General features: G+C 44.5%; 1 protein-coding gene across 1 annotated transcript; it reads left to right on the top strand.

Moving 5' to 3' along the window:
* Positions 1-579: 579 nt before the first annotated feature.
* klf13 (Kruppel-like factor 13) lies at positions 580-19,421 on the top strand. The gene is made up of 2 exons (XM_053426006.1): positions 580-1,496; positions 12,704-19,421. The coding sequence occupies exons 1-2, from the start codon at positions 983-985 to the stop codon at positions 13,021-13,023; spliced, it is 834 nt and encodes a 277-aa protein (XP_053281981.1). The 5' UTR covers positions 580-982; the 3' UTR covers positions 13,024-19,421.
* The last annotated feature ends 3,306 nt before the right edge of the window (positions 19,422-22,727 follow it).

The following is a 22,727-nucleotide window of genomic DNA, read 5'->3' as shown; positions in this document are numbered from 1 at the left end:
ACAGATTTTTCATTATATTGATGAGCATGTGCAACCTAGTACATTGCCAAAAAAAATCAATCACCTGATTCTAGTGAATTTAAATGTTGTTTCATTAGGGGACCGTTGTAGATTAGTTGATTAGTTGTATGTGCTATACTGAGGGTCATATAGATTATACTCCTTTCCAATGTACGGATTTGCTGCTTCTGTGAAAAAAAAGAAGACATTTCATTTTATTTCATTCGAGACTGTTTTCCATGGATATATCAGTAGAATGACATTAAAAATGACTCCTGCATCGTGTGCATGTTTTTGCAAATATTACACCACGTGTCAGTGTCCATGCACGCGGACTAGGATGCTGCAGAACGATCCATCCCGCCCGGTGCTCGGAGACAGCAGAAAAATACTGTCATTGTATTGCACATTTTGTTCCTGAAATGTCTCTGCAGTGCATGTAACCGTGTCGCCCGTGAGCAACCTGTGGGGAAACTTTCAAGCAAACTCGTCCTGCTCGGTGCATCTGAGGACACGCGGTGCCCAATGAATGCGCGGCCACTCTGACGATGCTGCCGAAGCGCTGCCGGTCGACACGCCCCCAGCGCGGATACAACCAGCAGGAGCAGGCGCTCAGGAGACACACACACACACACACACACGCACACACTCACTATGCCGGAGTGTTTGAAGCCGCGATGGGAGTTAACACATCCAAGTTTGTAGAGTTCCTGTTTCCAGCGTCGTTGCACTAAACAAAGACTCTGGCTCTCTTCTGGTTTTTTCTCCATCCGAGGGGCTTGTCTGCATTTTTGTCCGAGGCGTCTCTCTCACAGGATGTTGATGATATTGGAAAGCCGGGGTGAGATCCTAAAGTCACTTCTCCTCTGACGAGAACCACCTCCTCTTCTCCACCACACAAAGGGAAACACGGAGCAAGTACTTTCCCCAACGCGCCATCATTTTCTTTTTTATATTACTGTTGTTGTTAGTGTTATTTTGAATGTCATTCAGAAGCAGAGGGGGCTGTTTCAAAGACACGATGGATCACTTTGCTGCAGAGTGCCTTGTTTCCATGTCCAGCCGTGCAATCGTTCACGCTCCTAAAGGGAATAGGGAGATGAAACCAGAGAGCCCGTCCTCCTCCTCCAGGAGCGGGGAGGAGATGAAGGAGCCCCTGGTGAGAGACAACTCCTCTCTGTTCGTGGTGGCACGGATCCTGGCGGATTTTAACCAGCAGCAGACTCCCGGCAATGTTGCCGAGCAGGCAAAAATAAAGGATGAGAACATGCCGAAGCTGCTGGATGAGGATGATGATGATGATGGTGGTGGTGATGATGGAAACTCTGCCACACCTACCACCATCTCCGATCCTTCGCTCAAACAAAGAGGCAAGAGATCGAGAGGTCGAGCAGAGCAGGAGTCCCCCCAGAAAAAGCACAAATGCTCCTATTCAGGTTGTGAAAAAGTTTATGGCAAATCCTCCCACCTCAAAGCTCATCTAAGGACACACACAGGTCAGTCTCACCGGATGCGAATGTTTCTTGCTGTGAACATTATACTTGTTGTGGTTCAATATACACGGGAGCGGATGAGATGATTAAAGCTACGAAAATCTAGATTTGAATAAAGAAACTGGTTTCTGTTATACACCCAGAGAGATATGTGTGCAGAGGAGGATGGGTGTGTGTGCCACATGCGTAAATACGCACGGATCCACCCGGGGATGGAAATAGACGGACGGATTGGGGCAGATTTGGCTCATAGTTTAATCAATTGCATTATTGCCTTTAAGTTGTGTGAACTTTGGGTAATGTCATTTTGATTTCGGGGAGGGAGCGAGTCGAAAACAGTGCCACTCCCACTCAAGTCTCCGAGCCTTGTCACGGCGTTACTCCCCCCCACACCGCCCTCATTGGACGGTGCGTATAAACCGAAAATACAAAGCAAAAACGCATAAACATCCCGTTTTTCTTACACAATCACTTCTACACTGACGTATATTCGTGCACAAAGTAAACTTTGGTTAGTTTAATGACATCATGACAAAATAAATAACATTCAACAACACGCATTACGCACATCACAGAATAAATAAACAAGTGTGGACGAATATGCGGATGCATAAAAAAAAAAAGTTTTCAAGATCCATCCAGTACGTCACACTGCAGAGAGAAACGAGAGCGATGGGGAGAGAGGCTGTGAAACGCGCTCCAGATCGGCAGTGAAGGCTCGGTTGGCTTTGACCTTCCTGAAGGACCACACCTCTACATTTGCGCTTTGCATTCCGCAGGACAGAGAGCCACAGACAGAGAGAGATTGGAGGGAAACGAGATGTAGATCGGCTCAAATTGGGGGGTTTGATAAGCGCCGCGCAGTCCTCCGCCTGCCCAGAGCCCTTTGTTGTGATGTGCCACACCCCCAAGCAGACAGACTGCCAGCTGATCTGGCCAGCAACAGACTCAGCTAGCTGAGCCTCGACTGAGGAGCCTGTTACATGACTGCAGCTCTCACTCCCTTCCCTCCTCTGCTTCTTCCCACACACACACATTGATCGCAGGAAACCTTATTTGAACTTGACATACATTTGAGTCTTTTTGAGATTTTACGTGATAGAAAAAAAAACACACATTATCGACTATGACCTCTTTCTTCCTCTTGTCTGTGACTCTATATATAAAGGTAAATTATTGTCTGTTTACTTATCCAGCCCTTTTTTCTTTGTGCCTGTCTAACTGGGAGGGTGCACTCCCCTTTCCTGGCTTTGTGACTGGTTTGCATCTGTTTATATCTCCAGATGTATTATCCTTTAGAAGACGTTCATATGGATGCCATATGCCTTGGAAAATAAAGGGGAAACTATATAACTGCCCGCACACGCTACCTCCGGTCTGTTAGGAGGTGTCTTTTCTCTGATGTGTGTGGTTAATCCTGTCGTGCTGTTGTGTATTTTTTGTGTTTTTATCCATCAGCTGCAGCCTGGTGCTGCCAGCTCTGGTGCATTATCAGTTTAAGAGTCTAAGAAAATGAAGCCCTGATTTGACTTATGTCTATACATAAAGTGGGAGTACATGATACTAATAATAGTTTGTGTTAGTGCAGGTCTATAACTGTCCATCATTCCTGCCCCTGTGTCTTTGCTTATTAAGCCTTTTCCATTCTTTCAGGACACACTCCTGTGTCTGGCTTTTTGTGATTGGCTTGCGTCCTGTTTCTTGTTATTTGATTGGATAGTCACGAAATGTGAGTCATCTCAGTTCATCTGAGACAGACGTGCAGCAGCGCCTCTCTCAGTGTGCCAGCCTCCAGTGCAGTGTGCTTCCCTTCAGCCCCAGCCATGTGTTTTAAGTGCAGTTTTTATTGCCCTGAATTTGCCCAATCCCTTGTCTCTTTGCCTGCTAAGTGTTTCCTTTCGCCTGCTTCTCTGTGTCGATATGCCCGGCGTCTGGCTTCACGATTGGTTTGTGCCCCATAAATTCCCATAATAATGGCTCTTGCTGCTTATTTGATTGGATAGCCTCAGAATGTGGGTCATCTAGGTTCAGCCAGGCTGTCTCAGCCAACCTTGCAGTGCTTTCACAGAGCCAGACTCTGGCGGTGCACTTCCCTTCAGCCCCTACTAGCAGAGTCAAGAGAGAATGGATCCCATCCCCAGCCAATCACCACTATCTAATTGAGGGGGGAAGCACTGTCATAGACACTAAACAAAGAGCTGGGAACAGGGTGTCCTTACTTGACTTCTCTAACGCCCAAAGCCTCATCATCCCATCTTTTTAGATCTTTGGAGCTAAAACCAGAGCAACATTTTATTTCTGATGTACACATTTTCTACGGCACATCAAATAATTGATCTCATTACAAACTCAGAATGAACTTTATCATTTTCATTTATATCCATGCAAAAATCACATTTTAGTTCATGTTATGATGTTTTTGTTGAACAATATCGGCTGTTTACTCTTGGCTTTTATTGTCAGGAAACAAAAATCTAAACTAAACTAACACTTGCTAGTTATATACTTTGTTCATTTAGTTTCAGTATATTGCAATGTATTTCATAGTTTCTTTCAAACTACTGAAGCATTGTCGAGGGTAAATATAAATGACAGATAACCACTGCTATAAATATAGATTCAGGGTTTATATATATAGTTAAACATAGTTTTCAGGGCTTCAGTGTTTCTGATGCCAATCCAGTGCGATGAACATGAATACAAGTTTGTTTATGGAGCTCAACGTTTTTTTTAATTTAACCTTTGGAAAACTCTTGTCTTGTATCGTATTCAGGATAATTTACAACCCTGTCAGACCCGAGGATTTTCTCGAGAAACTGGTAAATTTATCTCTGAAAAGGTTTGCTGTCCTGGCTCCTAAATGGTGGAATGAGCTCCCCATCGACATCCAGACATCTGAACGTTTACACATCTTCCGCCAAAAACTAAAAACACACCTCTTCTGACTATACCTTGAATAATTTTTTTTTATATATATATATATATATATATATATACTAACAACTTTTTTGAAACTAACACTTTAGTAAGACTTAAATGGCACTTACTTATAACACTTTGTAGTTTTGCTTTATTTTTAAGAAATTGTACTTTCTTGATTCTTGTCGTCCTGGGTCTGTACCCTCGGGGTTGAATACACTTATTGTAAGTCACTTTGGATAAAAGCGTCAGCTTAATGAAATGGAATGTAATGTAAAAAAGGTGGTAAAAGGTTCCCGGTTAAATGTCAAATTTTAGGTTTCAACCACATTTTGTGTCCTTAAGCCCAGAGTGAGACGGCCAGTAGGATGTAGCAGACATGGGTGTTCAGGTGGAATTTAAATCACTCATTATGTTGCATCATGTTTGATGTCGTGGAATCCACAGCAGTTTAGGGGTCTATGGTTACCATACAGCTTCTGTCTGATCTTCCGGTGTGGGAGGTGGGACTTTTTCCCCCTCCAGCCCATACACTTATCCTGAAGTATGGAAATTGCAGTTGTGTAATGCTGATGCACAGATAAACTCTGCTTTACAGTCAAATGGAGCAAATGAGGGCCAGAAAGGCAACAACTGCCTTTGACTCTTTCACATGGAGTTTCTCGCACTAGTTGGTTTCTTTTTATTCAATCTTATTCTCTCTCTTCAACTGTGGAACAGACCCTTAACAATGAGGTCCCGCTTTCCCAAGAGGTGTCTTACGGTCATGGGGTACACAGTGTTTTCTGTGAAGGCTCATTACCCTGCTTTAGTCATGTCATGCAGACGGCAACGTCCAAAGGAGAGATGGCCCCTGACAAGCTCATTACAAGTCATGTCTTCTTCAGAAAGAACAGCCCGGCTCCTCTGTGCCCCCCACAGCTGGGCCTCACAAAAGGCCATCTTGTCAGTGTACAAAACCTATTCGAAAACTATTTGAATCACCGGGAGGAACAGGGTCAATATTTCTCAAAGACAAAGAGCCTAATGACATATTTTACAGTTCGTTTGACGTTTTGTCTAGACATCTTTTGTGTTATGCTGGGGGTACCTCTAATACCGAGAGATTGCTGTATAGCATTTTACTGTCTGTCCTAAAAACTAAGTGGCACCACCTGGCAGCACAGTTTCACCATCATGTAGCTCCAGTTAGCATAGTTTCTACTTTCGGTCAAATAACTGCGGTTAATGACACTATTTTAAAGCGTAAAATTATCCCAAGTTTGGTATGGAAAAAGAGAAGCAGGAGTCTCTCATTTTATATAAACTGCATCTCCGCCAGTGGTTTTATATTTGGCTGCCGGGCTACACAGAGTGCAGTGTTCCTGTGTGGCTGGTGGCAGTGATGAGGTAGCAGGGTGGAGATGGGGTTTTCCTGGTCTTTCCCGAGCCTGACCTTGGTGTACTAATATGCAAAAAATACACTGGGGCACAAGAGGTTAGTCTCTCTACCTGCCACATGGCAGGATTTCCACCATCCCTCCCAGTTGAGTAATATTTCTCCTAAAGTGAAACAAAAAAGGATGACTCCTTAGTCAGGAGATGCCCAACACTTTCCATTGACCTCCATTCGGGTGAAGCTATAAGTTAAATGTCATTTTTAGGGCAAGCTAGCAGTGTGTCGTGCAACAGCCCAGACTGAAATATCTTAACAACTATGAAATGCATTGCAGTTAGGTTTGGTATTCGATCATGAATCCTAATTACTTTTTAATGATCATTTGAATTTTTCTCTTGTTCCACCAGCAGGTTGACATTTTCCGTTTTATGTGCAGCATCTCATTTATGACCAAATACCTGCTGAGGTAATCACATTCCTGTTAAGTTTAGCTGCACACTGGGTTTGGTGTAATTAGCGAATGTTAGCATGCTAAAGCACTTTATGCTTAACATGGCATATGCTCATCACGAGCATGTTAGCAAATGTGAGCATGTTAGCTGGTGTCAGTTCAGCTCAAAGCCCCACTGTGCCACTGAGTCTGCAGCATGGCTGTTATACATTTAAAGAAGAATACATTTGAGTGTTTTGTCTCGATGTAAGATAAGACTGGATGAAATGTGGTTGGCAGCAGCCCACACTACGTCCAGTGGAAACAAGGTATTAGTTAAATCTACTTGATCCTGGGGATGCAAATACAACCAGTGGACCCACCATCTTGTCTGTGCTAATCCTCTGGTCCATGAAACACCCCACCACAGCGTGATGTGCTCTGGTGAACGCACTCTCCCAGTGCTATGTTACGTACATATGGACATGTTAAGATGACTGTAGGACAGTTCCTCGCTATGTCAGGATATAACCTGATTTAGCCATGATTAAGCATGCATGGTGGACACTCATAATACTGAAAGGCCCCTGTCAGGCAGTTCCCTGGCTTTGCTGCGTTCAATGGCCCACAGGGCTCATGTATTCTTTAGTTAGCTCTGGAGTACTACTATAAAAGCTACTCTGTCTGTCCCCCCTCCAGCCCCTCCCGCGCTTCTCCAGCCTGCACAGCAAAATAGGTGCTGAAGCGTGTTGTGTTCCCAGGCCAAGACCCGGCCAAGGCTCATGGTGTGGTGTTGATTACCAGCGGCAGGAAGAGAGGGATAGAGACCCGTGGAACACTGTGCATTTTTCACCTCTACTGTTCAAAAATGGCCAGCCGCATTTTGCGTGCGAGGGAGGGTTCTGCAGTAAAGAGACGGAGAATGTACAGTGTGGCGGGGTGGGGGTTGGGTGGGGTTAGATACTAGGATAGTCACTGTCAATACCCTGCATTGATGTAGGTCATATATTCAGCTGCATGCATCTGCAGCTAATCTGATTAACATTGAAGGGCTGTGACCTCTGCACCAGAGAACCCGCCTGTCAGGTCGGCGCTCAAAGGGTCCCATCTGAAAGTTGGACTCGGACCGGGTCCACTGTGTTCTGTTCAGCACAGCTCAAATAAGGGGGCAATGGCTGAATTTGGCTGTGGAGCTGATGTCAGAGGGAGTGTTTTTTTCTCTAGCTGAGCCGTTTATGTTCCCTACAGCATGTAAGGTGTGTCCCTTTTCTCTGAGTGATAAATCAGACTGTGGCAGCCCACGATACACTGGGGTGAGGCCCTCGGCACAGAACGAGGAGTATTTTGTTCAGTCTTGGGGGAAGGACAGCATAATCATCTCCCTCGTGAAAATATTTCTCTCCCACTCACCGTCAGAGTATCAGGTATAACACTGGGACAGCTGGCACTATCCCCAGCCTGTATCTGCTCTTATCGTGTGTGTGATGAGGCCTCCCAGGATCTAGCAAGGCTATGGCTCTTTGTCGGGCACCGGGCGGTGAGGATGTCTATCTCATAGGAGATATAATGTCAGGCTCCATCAATGGAGTGAGCTGGCATTGTCCCGTGAGAGTGGGTGATGGGGCATCCCTGCTCCCACCTGCTTATGTAGACCAACTGCAGACACCCATTAATACTGTAGCTGCAGCTGCCTGCATGTCCTAAGTTCACCAGGGCTTAAAAAATGAGGGGACTGCCTGCAACACATCAAGGCTGCAGGTTGTTTCACTATTCACTCAAGGCTGAAAGAGAGTGCCCACTCTAACTAATTGAAGCAAATGTGATGAGCTAGTCAATGCAAGTTATCCCGGCAGTTCTCTTAAAGAGTTGAGGGGATGAAGTAATGTATGTGCAGGAATCACAGACAGTCACACTCCTCCCCCGCTGCGTGTCTCCCGGTGAATGTCAATAAGCCCTGTGCAGTGCAGACCAAGGGGAGTGAGTTACGGTTAGTACGCCCAGCCTGTCTGATTGAAATGCATTACAGGAGTGCCTCTCCTGCTGGGTGCGAGGCTGCCACTATTGTTCACAACCTGACAGCTATAGGCCCACGAGGGGAGCCGGGCTATTCAACGGCCAGCTATGTCCCCCTCAATAAAGACAAAAGATGATAAGAGATCAAATGCTTGCTGTTGTCGGAGCTTTCTCCCACTTTGAAGCCGGACCTCATCACGAGCACCTGACCCACCCAAGGGTTCTCTGTTCCTGCAGGGAGGTCTAATTCTTTATCTTTAGCAACAAACTCTGAAAAGAGCCAAACAGTTTGCCGTGGCAGATTTTCTTGGAAAGTTGACTCCTCTCCCACTGAGTTAATTTTTCATAGACAAACAGCCACGTAAACAGTTGTTCTGATCTCAGTTGTGTTTCAAATCAAGGTTTTTTTCTTCTCCACAGACCACAGAACGTTTTAATCCTTTGTTGTTGTTTTTGTGAAGCAAGGCCTCTGTATGTTCTGCCGCACGAACAAAGAAATGGGCCGCTGCAAAAACCTTAATGTATATTTATTGTTCTGCACACACATGTTTGTGTTTATACCATCTTGGTATGTGATTGTGAGTGTGGAGGGAGAGGCCGGGCACGGTTGGGTTACCTCGTCTGCTTCAGTGGTTTATGCTGATGAGGGACTCGCCAGTCATTTTAGTATTACCCAAAATCACATGAATGCTTGTCTCCTGGCAGAGTGGCTGGCTCCTGGTTGGTTACAGGTCATAGCATGTTGTAAACATGCATCCAAATTACAGGATTCTGCGGAGCCCTGCCACTGGAGTTAGTGGTGTCCCTCTCATTTCATGTTGCCAAGCTGGCTGTGCAGCTAAGCCAGCAGTGAGGTGAGGTAGCTCCAAATCTAATGAGCTGTGATCTACTGTCTGACTCCAGTCTTACTTTCCCTTTGTCTAGGCTTGTAAAAGTCTGTGCAGGTCGTATGCATGCGTGTGTGCATGTGTGTGTGTGTGTGTGTGTGTGTGTCTGCAGCTTGTTGTTGTCATGAGCTCTGTAAAAGATATTTCCTGCTCAGTTTCTCACAGCCAGAACAAAGTTAACTTCAAGGTGATCTCACATGTATCCACAGGAGCTGGAGCTTGTTCCCCTCTCTCGCCCTTTAGGAGCTATTTACTCAAGTTCTCATGGCACGCACACGTGGAGGTTTAAGCTGTGGGAGTTTGGCCCAGGACACACCAGGAATGTTATCTCCTCTGGTTTGAGATGCTGGTAGCCGCTGTCGGAGCAGGTGACTGAGTAGAGTTCCTGTGCCGCTGCCGCTGCTCACGTCAAAAAGAGATTTGATCTCCCCTTCACAGACCGCATCTCTTACACCGGGGAGGCGGATTCCGTTTCTCTCGGCCGTTTCTGCAGAAACCGAGGAGCCGAACTTCTAAGATATGAATGAGAGGGGGGTGAAGGGAGATGAGCAAGAGATGTGTTGTTTATTTACTGACCCAGTGGCCTCCGAGAGAACAGTTATATAACAAGAGTACCTGTGACATAATCACATCGCCTTGGAGGGGGGACACTAATGCCTTGCAGTGGTACAGTTTGCATGATGTAACTCCCTTTACGGGTAACTGGGTCACTGTGTTCGTTAGGGAAAAGCTTCCCTCATTACGCCCCATACTACCCCCCTTTCCTTGCCCTCTGCAACCGACACATTCTGAGAAAGACAAACCCCACCCTGGAAATGGCACTCTGCCAGAAATGGGTGCCTGGCCTCGATGGGGCCGGGCGTCATGGCGGCCACAGTGTCCTGCTGTGACAACGCTGGGACTAGTTGGGAAGAACAGAAGTGTAAGGGGAGTAGCTAGCAGCATTAGTCTTTTAACAGAGATGCTGAGTGATGGCTGCAGTTAATTGAAATATCTTGCAGAGTGACATCCTCCTACTACAACAGGGAAATAGCTGCTATCATCATTTCCAGTCAGGATCGAAGCCTATGTTCCATAACCCCCCCTAAACCGTGTGGATCCTTATGGTTATGAAACAAGCTCAACAACAAATCGGGGCACAGCATGTTTGTTCTCTTCACGCAAGAGAAACTTCCAAGGCGAAACATTAGAGCAGCAGGATTTCAATGCATATTGTCGACCCAAATGCCAAAAGCAGTTTAGCATCAGAAGAAAATGGTCACTGTGTTGGTTCATTTTGTATTTTCAAAGAAGTCACATTGCACATAATTTGATGTGTCTCCGTGAGTAGCTGTTGGATACCTGATGCTTCCACTATGACTGCATTACTGTATCAGAGCAGTTAGACGGGATATTTCAGCCCGGCTCTCTGGTGTCTGGTTAAATATTAATGTTGTTGGATCCTTTACACTGGTTATTGAGCCTTAAACTGCCTACGTGGCTCAGCACTTCTTTTTTAGCCAATAACTTATTTTGCGGGGCCATGTGGCAGCATGGGCTGCTCCTCTTGATTCCAAGGTCTGAAATCAGATAATCCTGAGTCTTTAAGAATTGGTAACGCCAACGGATTAGGAGGTCATGTTTTCACCCCTGTCGGTTTTTGTTGGTTGGTTTGTATCTTAAGCACGGATGGGACGGATTAAATACAAAATGTTGTGGAAGGTGTGGAAAGTATGCACCAGGGAAGAGCCCATTAAACTATGGTGAAGATTTAGATAAAGGGGCATATCTGATTTCCCGGGGAATAATTCATGTATCGTAAGGAAAAAGGCATGTTAAGGGTTCTGATACCAAGAAAAAGGGTGGTTTGCGATGTGCATATGCAAATGTTTATATGTCAGTTACAGAGTTTACATAGGCTGAGCCCTCAGGATCTGTAGTGGGAAGGGCCAACGGTGTTTGTCTGGAGCTGAGGTGAGGCGTCAGAGGCAGGAACACAGACTGGGTTGTCTAGACCTGCTCTGTCTGCCTGCATGCTTTGTAACCGTGCAGTATGGGGGGAGGGATCGAGACTATAGTGAACCGAGTTCTTGTTTTTGAGACTCACTGGCATCAGGTAGCATATGAGTGTTTGATGCTGAACCTGCACTGTTTCCATTGTGGCCCTCGGGGAAACCACAGAACAAAGAAAGCATTTGGAAGACCTGCTCTTATTGTCATGCCACCAATAAACATTAACACATCCCGTCATCTATTCCTTTTCAAACCTCAAATCCTTGGCATATACTTACACATGATGATTGATTATTGTTATTCTCCAGAAAGAACCATGACATTAAAATAATATGTCCTGCTCTTTGCTGTGTAGCACTGCAAAGTAAAATTAGCATGCTGGATTATTGTCAGGCAGAAACTCAGTGAAATGTAACTAAACGGAACACAGTATTACACATAATGGCGCGTGAACGCACGGCGCTGCATTGAGGCTCCACGCTCTCTGTTTCCAAATCAGAATGGAGGGAAACCACAAGATATATGGTGCCATCTGGCTTTGAGTATATTTGTGTCAAAGCCCACTTTTATTGCCTGATGGAGGGGGGAAGGGTGTAATTTCCCATGTGCCGAGTCACATATAGTTGCATGTTGGGAAATGGGCAGGGCAGCCAATGTGAGCGTGATTAGCATCTGGAGCATAGATAATTAAACTGTGTCTGCTCCTACAGCGCAATTTCTAAGTGATTTACCCCCAATGTCCCACGAGTCCCACTTTAAAAAAATATATTCTGAAGAGGTCTTTTGTGGTTTTTGACATCCCTCCCCTTACTGACCTATTAGTGACAACAGTAGCCTTGGGATCATTATTCCCGGATGACTCAGAGTTGACTCTGTAGAGAAAACAGCACAGTCCTGTTGAGCCGGACCTGTCGTGTGTTTACTGCGCATGTCAGGGTTCACGGCTTGTCAACCTGTAAACACCTCACAATGAGTCACTAACTGTGGTAGCAGAGTTGTTATCACATTGCAGACGTGTGAATAGACATGAGTTTGTATTTTTCCAGGTTACACTAACTGACACTTTCAGGACTTCTGAAAAAGCTTAGTGCAGAAAAGGAATTCCCTTTGAACTAAATCTGAAGCATGCACAGTGGATTTAGCCGATTTTGACCTTATAACGCAAATGTCAATACTTTACATTACTGCTCACCATTTGTCCAATAATACTATCGTGAAAAAAATAACTCATCTTGGCCTGAAAATGTTCAGCGATGGCCCTAATATTAAGTGTATATGATCTGTAGTACGGTTTCTTTTTACTTATTACTTTTAATCTAGTAGATCTTACCGACTGTTTTAATCTTTTTATAATGTTTTGTTTGTTTTTTTACACTTTCTCGTCTATATTGTAATTTGCTGCTTTGTGATCTTAAAATTTCTTTTAAATTGTTTCCTATTTTTTCCTTCAATTGCAAGTTTTTTACTTGTAAAATTATAATTATGGAGGTAAAAACATTCAGAAACACTGGTGGTTAAAGTCATGCTGCTGTAGTCTTGTGTTTCTTCAGTAATTTATACAACATCTCTCTTCCTTCTCTGTATTTTTCAGGAGAACGACCTTTCCCGTGTACCTGGCCAGACTGCAGTAAGAAGTTCGCTCGCTCCGACGAGCTGGCCCGCCATTACCGCACCCACACGGGGGAGAAAAAGTTTGGATGCCCACTCTGTGACAAGCGCTTCATGCGCAGCGACCACCTGATGAAGCATGCCCGGCGCCACTCAGAGTTCCAACCCGGCATGCTGAAGAGGCCCCATGGCGGCAGCGGCGGCAGCAGCAGCATGCGCCCCAGCTCCCTCAGCGACTACAGCCGCTCAGATGCCTCCAGCCCCACCCTCAGCCCCACCCTCAGCCCAGCCAACTCGCCTTAAACTGAAAACCAGTCGCACTTTCCGCCTCTAACCTGCGAGGCCTGTGTTTTCATCATAACACTTGTGTTGCACAGTTGTCAGCAACCCCCCCCCCCCCCCCTTTGCTATTCCTGCGCTTGCTGTGGTGTACCATACTGTACATAACTGCTTATTGTAGTGCAATTACTTGTGTGATCCTAAAAGAAGGTAATGCCTTTCCCAGATGGCAATATTTACATTCTGTACCATATGTCTGTATTTTTTTAGCTTCTAATGATGGCTAGTTGTCCAATATACGTTCGCAGTCGGCTAAACAAAAACACAGACGCCCTGACAAGTCTTATCATGTTTGATTTTTTTTGTTTTTTAAACCGGTGAGGAGAAGGGGTTTACACACACCTCAGGATCGAAGACAGTTACTTTTTCTGGAATACCACAGTACTGAACAGTACTCACATTGACTGCACAATATACTCATCACTTTACTCTGAAATTCAACAGGGGTTGGATTTTACGCCCTGCTCAGGGATGGCCTTGTTAGCTTGAAAGAATGAACACAGTAAAGAGAATCCTACAGTACATATATTGCAGCCTTACACTCAACACAAATTGCACTCTATGGTTTTATTTTTATTTTTTTTATTTTTATCTGTTTTCACATCCAAGGAAACTAGCCCTATGGTCATACGGTCAATCATACACAAAGCTCATGCTCTGGACTCACGTGTAATCTGGGGATTCATATGTGATTTAAATGCCGTGTATCTAGAAATCAATATCTCCATACCCTCACCTCAGTATACACATCTGTCCACAGTCAGTTGCCGTAACACTGGGTTAAACATGTTTTTAGCATGCAGCGTGTACTGTGTAAATCTGCGCAGTGGGAGGACTGGGAGTGAGTGAACAATTTTTATACATGCACTCAGTTGAAGAAACCTTTAAATAGACACAGTTAAGTTTCAAAGCAGCTGTTCATACGTCTTTTTCAAGCAAAAGTGCTGTATCATCACCAGTATTTCACTCAAAATGGACACAGAGGGATTGTGGTTGAAACAATATTTATCCCTCTCTCGAGCACATAGGAAAAAGTACCAAAGACAAGAGTGAAAGAAAGCTTTCTACTCGGTCTTGTGAGCCGCCCTTCATCGAGGCTTGGGGCTGGTGGTTGGCAGTATCACAGGTAGAACCAGACAGCCTGCTCACTTCCCTCCTCCTGGCTCTGACTTTTTTGCAGCCTCCCCGAAGGAAAGAGCTGCATCCCACAAGAAGCTATTCACAACCCGCAGGAGGAGTGTGATCATGCCATTTTTCAGGGAGTCCCTCATTCAATCATCTGGCTCTACCTGTCCTGTCAGGGAGCGGAGAGGCTGCACGCCTGCCAAATTGCATAAGTGCGCCTAAGTAGGAGGTCAAATGTAGGCCGGGGTAGTTGGGCCTAGCCGGGCTGGTCTGCAACACAGTGGAGCGCAGACGGAACAAAGCAGCTATCTGAAGTGGGCAGACAAGAGAGGGCAGGTCCTGAAAAAAGAGGAGAGGTTTATCATGAGCTGAGCAGCACTGAGGAGGAGACACCCAGTTGCAGACAACCCCATCTCCTCCTCCTCCTGCGACTCCCTTCCTCCTCCAACTGTAGGAGATGTGAGTGGAAAAATGGCTGTAATTAGTGGGTTGATCCGACCTGTAAGATAAGAGTAGAAAGAGAAGAATATGAACAACGGTGCTGCCTAAACAATGCCGACAGTGTGGGTAGGATGTGCCCAACTCCATCCTAAGCACAGGTAGAAATCCTCTGGTCCTCCTGAGGAGTCAGATTTCACGATGCCAAGAAAACGATGCGCCAAATACCCACAAGTAAAACCGGAGCCGTCAAACAGCTGCTTTCAAACTTCTCTCTTTAGCAACGAGGGGGCTTTTAAACTGTTGAAAAAACATCTGAACCAAAATGAACATATCAGCAAAGTGCAGCGTTCGCCAGTCTCACGTTGTCCTGCCTGTGAAGCTCAGATGTGCCCGTGAGAAAGCTCACTTGTGTTTTCTAGACGGACATGCCTCAATAAGTCGGGCAAAAGGCACAGTAAACCTTCCATGCAAACAGGCACCACTATCAAAACGGCTGCAGCCCAGCCAGTCTGTGTTATGCCTACATTTGCTTTTAATGCTTCAGCACTATGGTCGCAGATAGTTTCATGCATGTAGTGTGGTCCGGACTGCAGTCATCGTGAAGCCTGTGCGTTCGCTTCATCTTCCCATCTCAGCCCTCACCCCTGCGGTCTGCATGTTAACAACTTCGCCCTGAAAGCGTGGAGGGTCCTTTTTGAGGCGGTGTGGCAGGTGTAAGCTAATGAATGGCAGGCCTTGTCCCTCCCTCGCCATAGCGGCCATCTCTCTTTAAGGTCGTAAAGAATCAGCTCTGTCACATCCTCCAGAAGGAAAAACCATCCCTTATTTTGACCGAATGCAGTAGTTTACTCAAAAACACCACATGTTAGAGAAAGAAAACTCTGTGAGATGTTAAATAAGGTTCCAGGCGGCAGGATGACACTTTGAATGCCACTAATCAGTCACTTCCTGTGAGGAAAGCACCGAGAGGGTTTTTACTTTTCACCATTTCTGAAAACAAAACAAAAATGAAATCGGATTTTCACAAACAATTTCTTCTAATTGCTGTTGAGCAGCTTTTTGTGGTGTCTACCCATGGCTTTTTATTTTATTACAGTCAATTTTTGACTTGATTTGTAGTGTAATGTTGTCTTTGCGGAAAAAAATAACAAACAAAAAATCGTCTGAGTGGCTCACCCCTAAGCAGGTTTCATAAATCACTTCTTAATCCATACTCTGCACATTTACCTCAGGGTCGACATCCGCAGAGCAGACCGGGACAGTTTGTAGATTTTGTCGTAACATCCGTGGCTGCACAGAAATGTCTCTGCCGGCCTTCCGCAGTTCCTGGGGTTCCCAGTGCTCACTGCTGGTCAGTGTCCGACCACACTGGAATCACAGGAACGCCTCTTTACGGGCCCAGCTCCTGCCTGATATGTCTGCATAACATTCAACAGTCCTGCTAAATGCCTCTTTAAGCACCGGGCAACAATGATGAACTGCTCCTTTAAAGACCTTTGACCATTAGCGCCGGTGGACGTGCTGTACAGTATGCAGCCCGAAGCTCATACCATGAGAAAACAAACTCACTGCGACAGTGTAGACATCCATCCATCCATCCACCAATCCATCCATCCATCCATACTGCACCAGTGACATACAGGCCTCCACAGGGAGGGTGTCTCATTGCTTTTATTCTCACTGTACCAAATCTACTTGAATAACACAACACAAAAGGCCATTGAACACAGTTTTGTACATGTCCGTTTTTACTGTACTCGCATATGTTGTCAAATAATTCATAACCTCTCTGCAGAAAGGTATATAGAGTAGTATGTTCTTTTTTTGATGATTTTCTTTTGTGATGATTTTCCATTGTCTTCAGGTCATTTCAGCGATTCCTTTAACTTTATCACAGCATTAACGTTGACTGTTTTGTCGGGCTGTAACGGCAGGATATTTTTTTGAATACAGAAACACAACTTAAACCCCATTTAACTGGGGTTCACCCCTTTAACCAGATACTCTTACTACTCTGTTGATGTCAGGATGCAGGTCGCTCCAGTGAGCCTGTTATCCAAAGTTCCTCCATGTTGGAAACTGAGAGGGTCGTTGGGACGAGTGATTGGGGTCACGATGAGAAACGGAAACTTCCTGACCTCTATGTACGTTGAGTTCCCCTGTGGTGACTTTTTCCTTGATTACTTAGATTCTTTTTTAAAGTTTTCCATAAGAATAGAGAGAGACCACAGCATTGTGAGTTAGCAATGTAGTCACGATTGTGTATTATTATTATTACAATTTTTTGTCTCATGTAAGAAGTTTTAAGCTTGTATGTTTTTCAAAAATCATACCTCTCGAAATATGTACCTTCATATCTTTTCAAAGCATCCATCATGTAGCTTATATTTGCTTGATGAGTAGCACAATTAACTGGTGGTTTTATTTGTCCCTACTTGAATAAGAAAGGAAAGAGAGACTTCTTTTGTAAACAAAAAAAAACAAAAAAAAAACACTGGGCTACATTTTATATAATCATCCCATGTTGTCAGGGTCCTGCACATCCTTGTAGATTCAATAAGTAATCTTCCTGGGAAAAAGTATAACTATGGTTTTTTTGATTATTTTTTTAACAAAAATATTTAAACCATCCCTTCCCTACTGAGCTCCACAACTATGTCTCGGTCTGAATATTTACTGTGATTGGGATGATGTCAACTGTATTGGTATAAAACTCAATTTCAGCATTTGTTTTAATCCATCTTTATGATTGTAATTGTAATCCCAGTAAGATTACAGATTTCAACATCTGTCAAAAACAACTTTAAACGTCGACAAAGCGGAAATGTGAGGTTTCTACAAAATGTTAACGGCGTTTTCTTCTAAATGTAAAAATAAAATACATTAAAAGAGAATTGATTGTTGACGAATATGTAAAGAACTAACATTTAATATTATTTAAGAAGTTGATATTAATGACATGAATATATTCACTGATGGGACTGTCTCAGCCGAAATCTTGTTGACTGATCACAATACAAAAGCATGACTGATGCAATTGTGTGCCAAAACCATAATGGTAACTTCATAAAGATCATACAAAGGATAAAAAACAAGAAACTAGCTACTATCAGACATTTAACAAAGGTGTACAGTTTTATAAAGTGTGACTTTTTTTTTTTTACGTTATGTACAGGATTTAATGAAGCAACTCTGCATATTTGATATGCAATTGTTCTAAGTTAAATATTTCTTTTTCTGCTTAATGTAAACAGTTTTTTTTGGACTGTGTAGATTTGTTTTTATTTGATTCTTGTTATTTAATTTGTTTTCTTTTTTTTTTGCTGTACAATACTCAAGCAATGTATAATGGCTTATTACAGGTATTTTTTGACATAAACAATCTTAATGATAGTGAACGCCCACCCATTCCAAAGGATTGGCAATTTTGCATTTGCTATAAATGTGCTGCTTACATTGACCTGATGCATCTTGGTAGGTTTTGATATAGAAGTTCGTCTTGACTGTGAGGTTTTACCCATTGTGAGTTGTGCACAAGGTACGTTTCTCATTGTCAACATTTCCAGGGTTTAATCTCTCCTTTCCTCTCTGCGGGCTCTTTGTGCAGGCTTAAGCCAATTCAAATGAACACAACATGCAATATTTTTAAAAAGTTCAGACAGAGCATGTCTTCCCTCATGGTCAAAGGCCTGAGGCTGTTTAAGGTGGGATAATGTTTAATCGGCAGCCATGAAAGAAAAGAATGGTTCTTGACCGGTGCGAAGGAGTCTTTGAGTTCTCGCAGCTCGGCGGCGGCTCCACAGTTAAAGACTGTTACCAAAGGCTTTGAACGGAAAGATGAATGTTGCAGTAACTTTGAACCCAACCCGCCATGGACCCCTGGGTTCAACTTTACATGCTGTAAGTGTTGATCAATGGATGTTGTGCTTCATATGGACCTTTTTCTGCACCTCAACTTTTTTTAACTTGAATGAACAAAACTCATTTAAATACAAGAGCAAACCAATACTCAACGACTGAAAGAGTATTAACTAGAGACTGAGTGAGTAGGAACGTGCAGCGTGGCAGATTAGCAGAAAACATCCGTCAGTTCCCTTCACTGGCCGAGTGCTCTCACTCGACTGCCACAGCTGACACTGTACAGAATTTACTCTTGAAAAACAGGATGACAAAAGTCTTTTACTCGAACGTTGGATATCTTTGCCCTTAAAGGATTTGTCTTGTTCTAAGTTCTGCAGCACACAGTGCTGTCAATGACCTCCCTTTGATTCCAAAGGGCCTGTTGGTTCCGAACCTGTTTGTCTTCAACGTACCTCCTTAGTGTATTGTTGCTCTCTTGATACCTCTGTGTGTTCCTCCTCTGCCCATCACCATCAGTTGCCTGTTGTAGTGACTCCACGGTGCTGCTCTCCCTCTCAGCGCCGATAAAAATCTAATCTGTAAATAACTCTCGACTCAGCTATGGCCAGTACATCCACTTGTGACCTCACTCTAACCTTCAGGTGTCATTTATTTTGTTTTAGATTTTTTCTCTCAGCAAACCAAAATCATGCATTCAAGTATTACAGTTGTACAGTTCCTCGGATTCTACACACTTCTAATGTGCTGGTCTTAGCTGCTCTGCTGTACCTTTTTATGGCATTATTTTTTACATGTTAGACAATATATTGTGACCATGTCCTATGCAAATATGAAAAATAACAGATTGTTGAATAATGTATGTTGTCATAACTTGTATGCATGAAATAGTGAAGTTTACATTTGGAAATAAATTCATAAAATAAGCAGCTCAAAAATTTGATTTGTGCTCTTTTCCCTTCTGGTTTCTGTGACAGCTACAGGTGCCACGCTAAACAGGAACGAACACATGACAGGACAATGATAGAGGCTAAAACAAAGGCTACTAGTAGAAGAGGATGAGAGTCATTGGCCAATAGGTTTGTTCACCAACTTTTAAGAGAGAAATGAGAGTGTTGATGTTATGGCTGTGACCAAAATCACCACTAACCCCTAGTTTACTATATAGGGTTATCTATAAAGAGCACTATAAAGTGAACTCTTTTGAAAAAGACAAAACATGCTTTTGGACTCTACTATGCACATTTTCTACAAAACAGCGAACTGACTATATTTCCTCCATATTCACATTTGATGCTTTTAACTGACAGAGTGTTTGTACCAGTTATGTTTGCACAGAGGGATCCTGAACATATTCAGAATTGAGATAACATCCTGTTGGCCTGCCTAATGGTGGACTGCTCAGAAAGATCCTGAGGGGAGGTGGGTGTGTGCATTTCCATAATCTTCACTGCCGCCGGTCAAGTAAATAACTACAAGCAATATCCCTGACTTAACTGAGTTGAGCATCTGTGTTTAATGGCTTGTGAATTCAACTTAACGATTAGAGGAAGATGTTCTATAAAGTTAAATATCTTTCTTTAACTTCAGGCATGACAATCTTGCAGTGTGCTCTCAATTTCTCAGTTAGAGAGCCTCTTTTCACAAGCCTGCCTTTCACTTCAGTATTATTCCTGTAAGAGGAAGTACACCTTGTTCCCCCATGCAAATATTTACAGCAACTGCTGGGGTATCAATGATGGGTGTGGCAGTGCAGCGCTGGGTACTCCTTCCTTCCTTATTGTGTTTTCAGGTCAAATCGGCTGTTAAACTGTTTCCTGTACGTATTCACTGCCTTTGCGAGCAGAAGAAGAAATGATTCACCGCAAACTTGCAGCCTCCACCCTGTGAAAACTGCACTTCTTCATCTGCATGTTCACCAACCCACATGTGCTTAAGGTGTGCCCCCCCCCAAGCCTCCACCACCACCACCAGCAGAGACCACAGGCGTGGCCAATCCTGCTCACAATGAATCATTTAATGTGAAGTGAGACAGGAAGCAAGAGAGAGAACGACAGCATTACAATTCTTGATGAGGAGGCCTGCGCAGTGTTCTCCCTGCTCAATCTGTACACCTCCTGTCTCCTGGCAGGTTGGAGCCACTAGCACACCACACTTCACAGACACACAAGCTGCCGCCCCTGGCATTGCCACAATTTGATGTGCCATCATAGCCAGCATGTTCCCCGGAGCTTGTTTTTATATTTGTGTGCTAATATGCCTGGTTAGTTTTAATGTGGGTCTATTTTCCCGTTTTGAATAGTCGCAGGGAACTGTTGTCAAGGAAAACTAAGCTGCTAAATGTACAAATCCTGCAGGGCCTCTGGTCACGAGTTTCACCAGCACACACCTTGTCATACTACAAGAGAGATCTTTGTACCGGTTGCCTGGGTGAGACACGTGCTCTGTCTGGGCTGCAGGTCTTTCAATCATGTGTGTATTTTCAAGATGACACATGTTCTCTTTCGTGTGAGTTACCTTGCTCCAGATGCACAGCAAAGTACAAAGCCTTGAGAGCTCAACTCTGCTGGTGACACCCTGCAGGCAGGATGTGGGGGCAGAGGAGGTGGTTTCACTTTGACTGATTCATCACCTCAGGTCCACCTTATTTTTGGATTATTATCTCCAGGAGAAATTTACCACGCAGAGCAAATCTCAGGTATTTTACCTGGAAGCGTTGAGGACCTCGACCATCAGTTATTTTGAAGGCATTTTACCAGAGAAAGTACAGTACGGCGTGTGAGAGAGATGGGAGATAAAGACGAGGGGGTGGGTGGGTGGAAGGTGTTACGCGGCGCTGATTGGTTCACCCAAGCTCGACACACTCACAGTCTAGAGCGTGGGAGGCTCTGCAGGCTGGAAAACGGGTCTATGCTCCACGGAGGTGTGTGGGCATTGCTGACTTTGAGATTCAGTGGAGTTAATCCACAAAAAAAGAAGAGACAGATGTGTTCCGCAGAGGCAGCAGCAGTGGTCCTAATCACACAGAGGCCCATGCATGTGTGTGTGTGTCCGTCTCCCTCCATGCCGAGCCCCAGAAGGCAGGCTGAAGGACCATGTGATGCCACCCACTCTCAAGTGCAGTGCATGGCAGGGCTGGCGCTAGATCCTGCGGAGCGGGTGGGATGAGCTCAGATATTGGAGGCTGGCACTGGCTGAGAACAAGGCTTAGCTCTGGGAGGTGGGGAGGGGGTTGGCATTACCGCTCGCTGCAGCACCGACTTCAAAACGCAGCAATCCCTGCTTAAAACCCGACAGCACTGTAAATACTGTCAGGTGGAGTTGCTTACAGTCGAGTCGATGAGAACAGCTTGTTGAGAATAGTGCAAGGAGGATCTGAATATTCAATTTACATACCCATGGTTAGGCGTAATTGTCCCACATTTTAATTTCCTCGTCTTAATGAGCCAACTGCTCACCATAAGAATCAATATTTATGAACCGTTGTGTTAAGGTCTGTAATGGCTTCTAATTAGGCGAGGAAGGAGAGAGATGCATCTGAAAGGGAAGGCAGTTAAGAATCAGGGCATCCTGCGTGATTCCAGAACGAGTTGAGAACCAAGAGAGATTTGACAACCCGAAGGCTGCCAAAAGGACGCTGTATGCCTGATAGAGCTCTTTGTTGCCTTGAGAAGCAAAGGGAGGTCCCCTCATTCAGATTCAAAGGAAATTCTGAGAAAAGGGGATCCAAGAAAGTAGACAATGTACTCCCATTCAGTTCTGGGAAGATGCAGGATACAAGATCTCGGCCAATATTGCTGTGAGGAAAGAGACCCTCGTGTGCCATTGTGTGACTAATAGAAGGCGTCACGTGGAGTTGTAATTCATCTTCAAAACTTAACAAGTCAGTCCGTATTATTGGCTGCCAGAACCGTGACCCCGAAGCACGGGGCAACAGTTGGGGAGGAGAGTCTAACCCACATGATCGTCTCTAGCAGCCCGGTCACGAGACTCTACTCTCAGTCAGAGCTATGCAAGTCATCCCACACATAGCAGGCCCCTGCCCACAGAGCAAAACCGCCCCTCACTCTCACTCTCACTCCACCAACTCAGCCTGAAGTTGCTGTACAGACAGTGGACACACAAAGTAAACACTCAATCTTAACTTCATACTCATTTTCTCTTTATTGGAAAGTTCACCCCAAAATGATAATTCACTCGTCACTACTCACCCATATGCTGATGGAGGGGTCGGTGAAGTGTTT

Source organism: Pleuronectes platessa, chromosome 7, assembly GCF_947347685.1.
Source record: "Pleuronectes platessa chromosome 7, fPlePla1.1, whole genome shotgun sequence".
Lineage (NCBI taxonomy): Eukaryota > Metazoa > Chordata > Actinopteri > Pleuronectiformes > Pleuronectidae > Pleuronectes > Pleuronectes platessa.
The sequence above is the reverse complement of the archived record's forward strand: the minus strand, read 5'-3'. Positions and strand labels throughout refer to the sequence as shown.

Coding starts and splice junctions, on each gene's coding strand:
- klf13 (XM_053426006.1), top strand. CDS start 983: ATGTCATTCAGAAGCAGAGGGGGCTGTTTCAAAGACACGATGGATCAC. Junction 1,497..12,703: donor TCATCTAAGGACACACACAG/GTCAGTCTCACC, acceptor TGTATTTTTCAG/GAGAACGACCTTTCCCGTGT.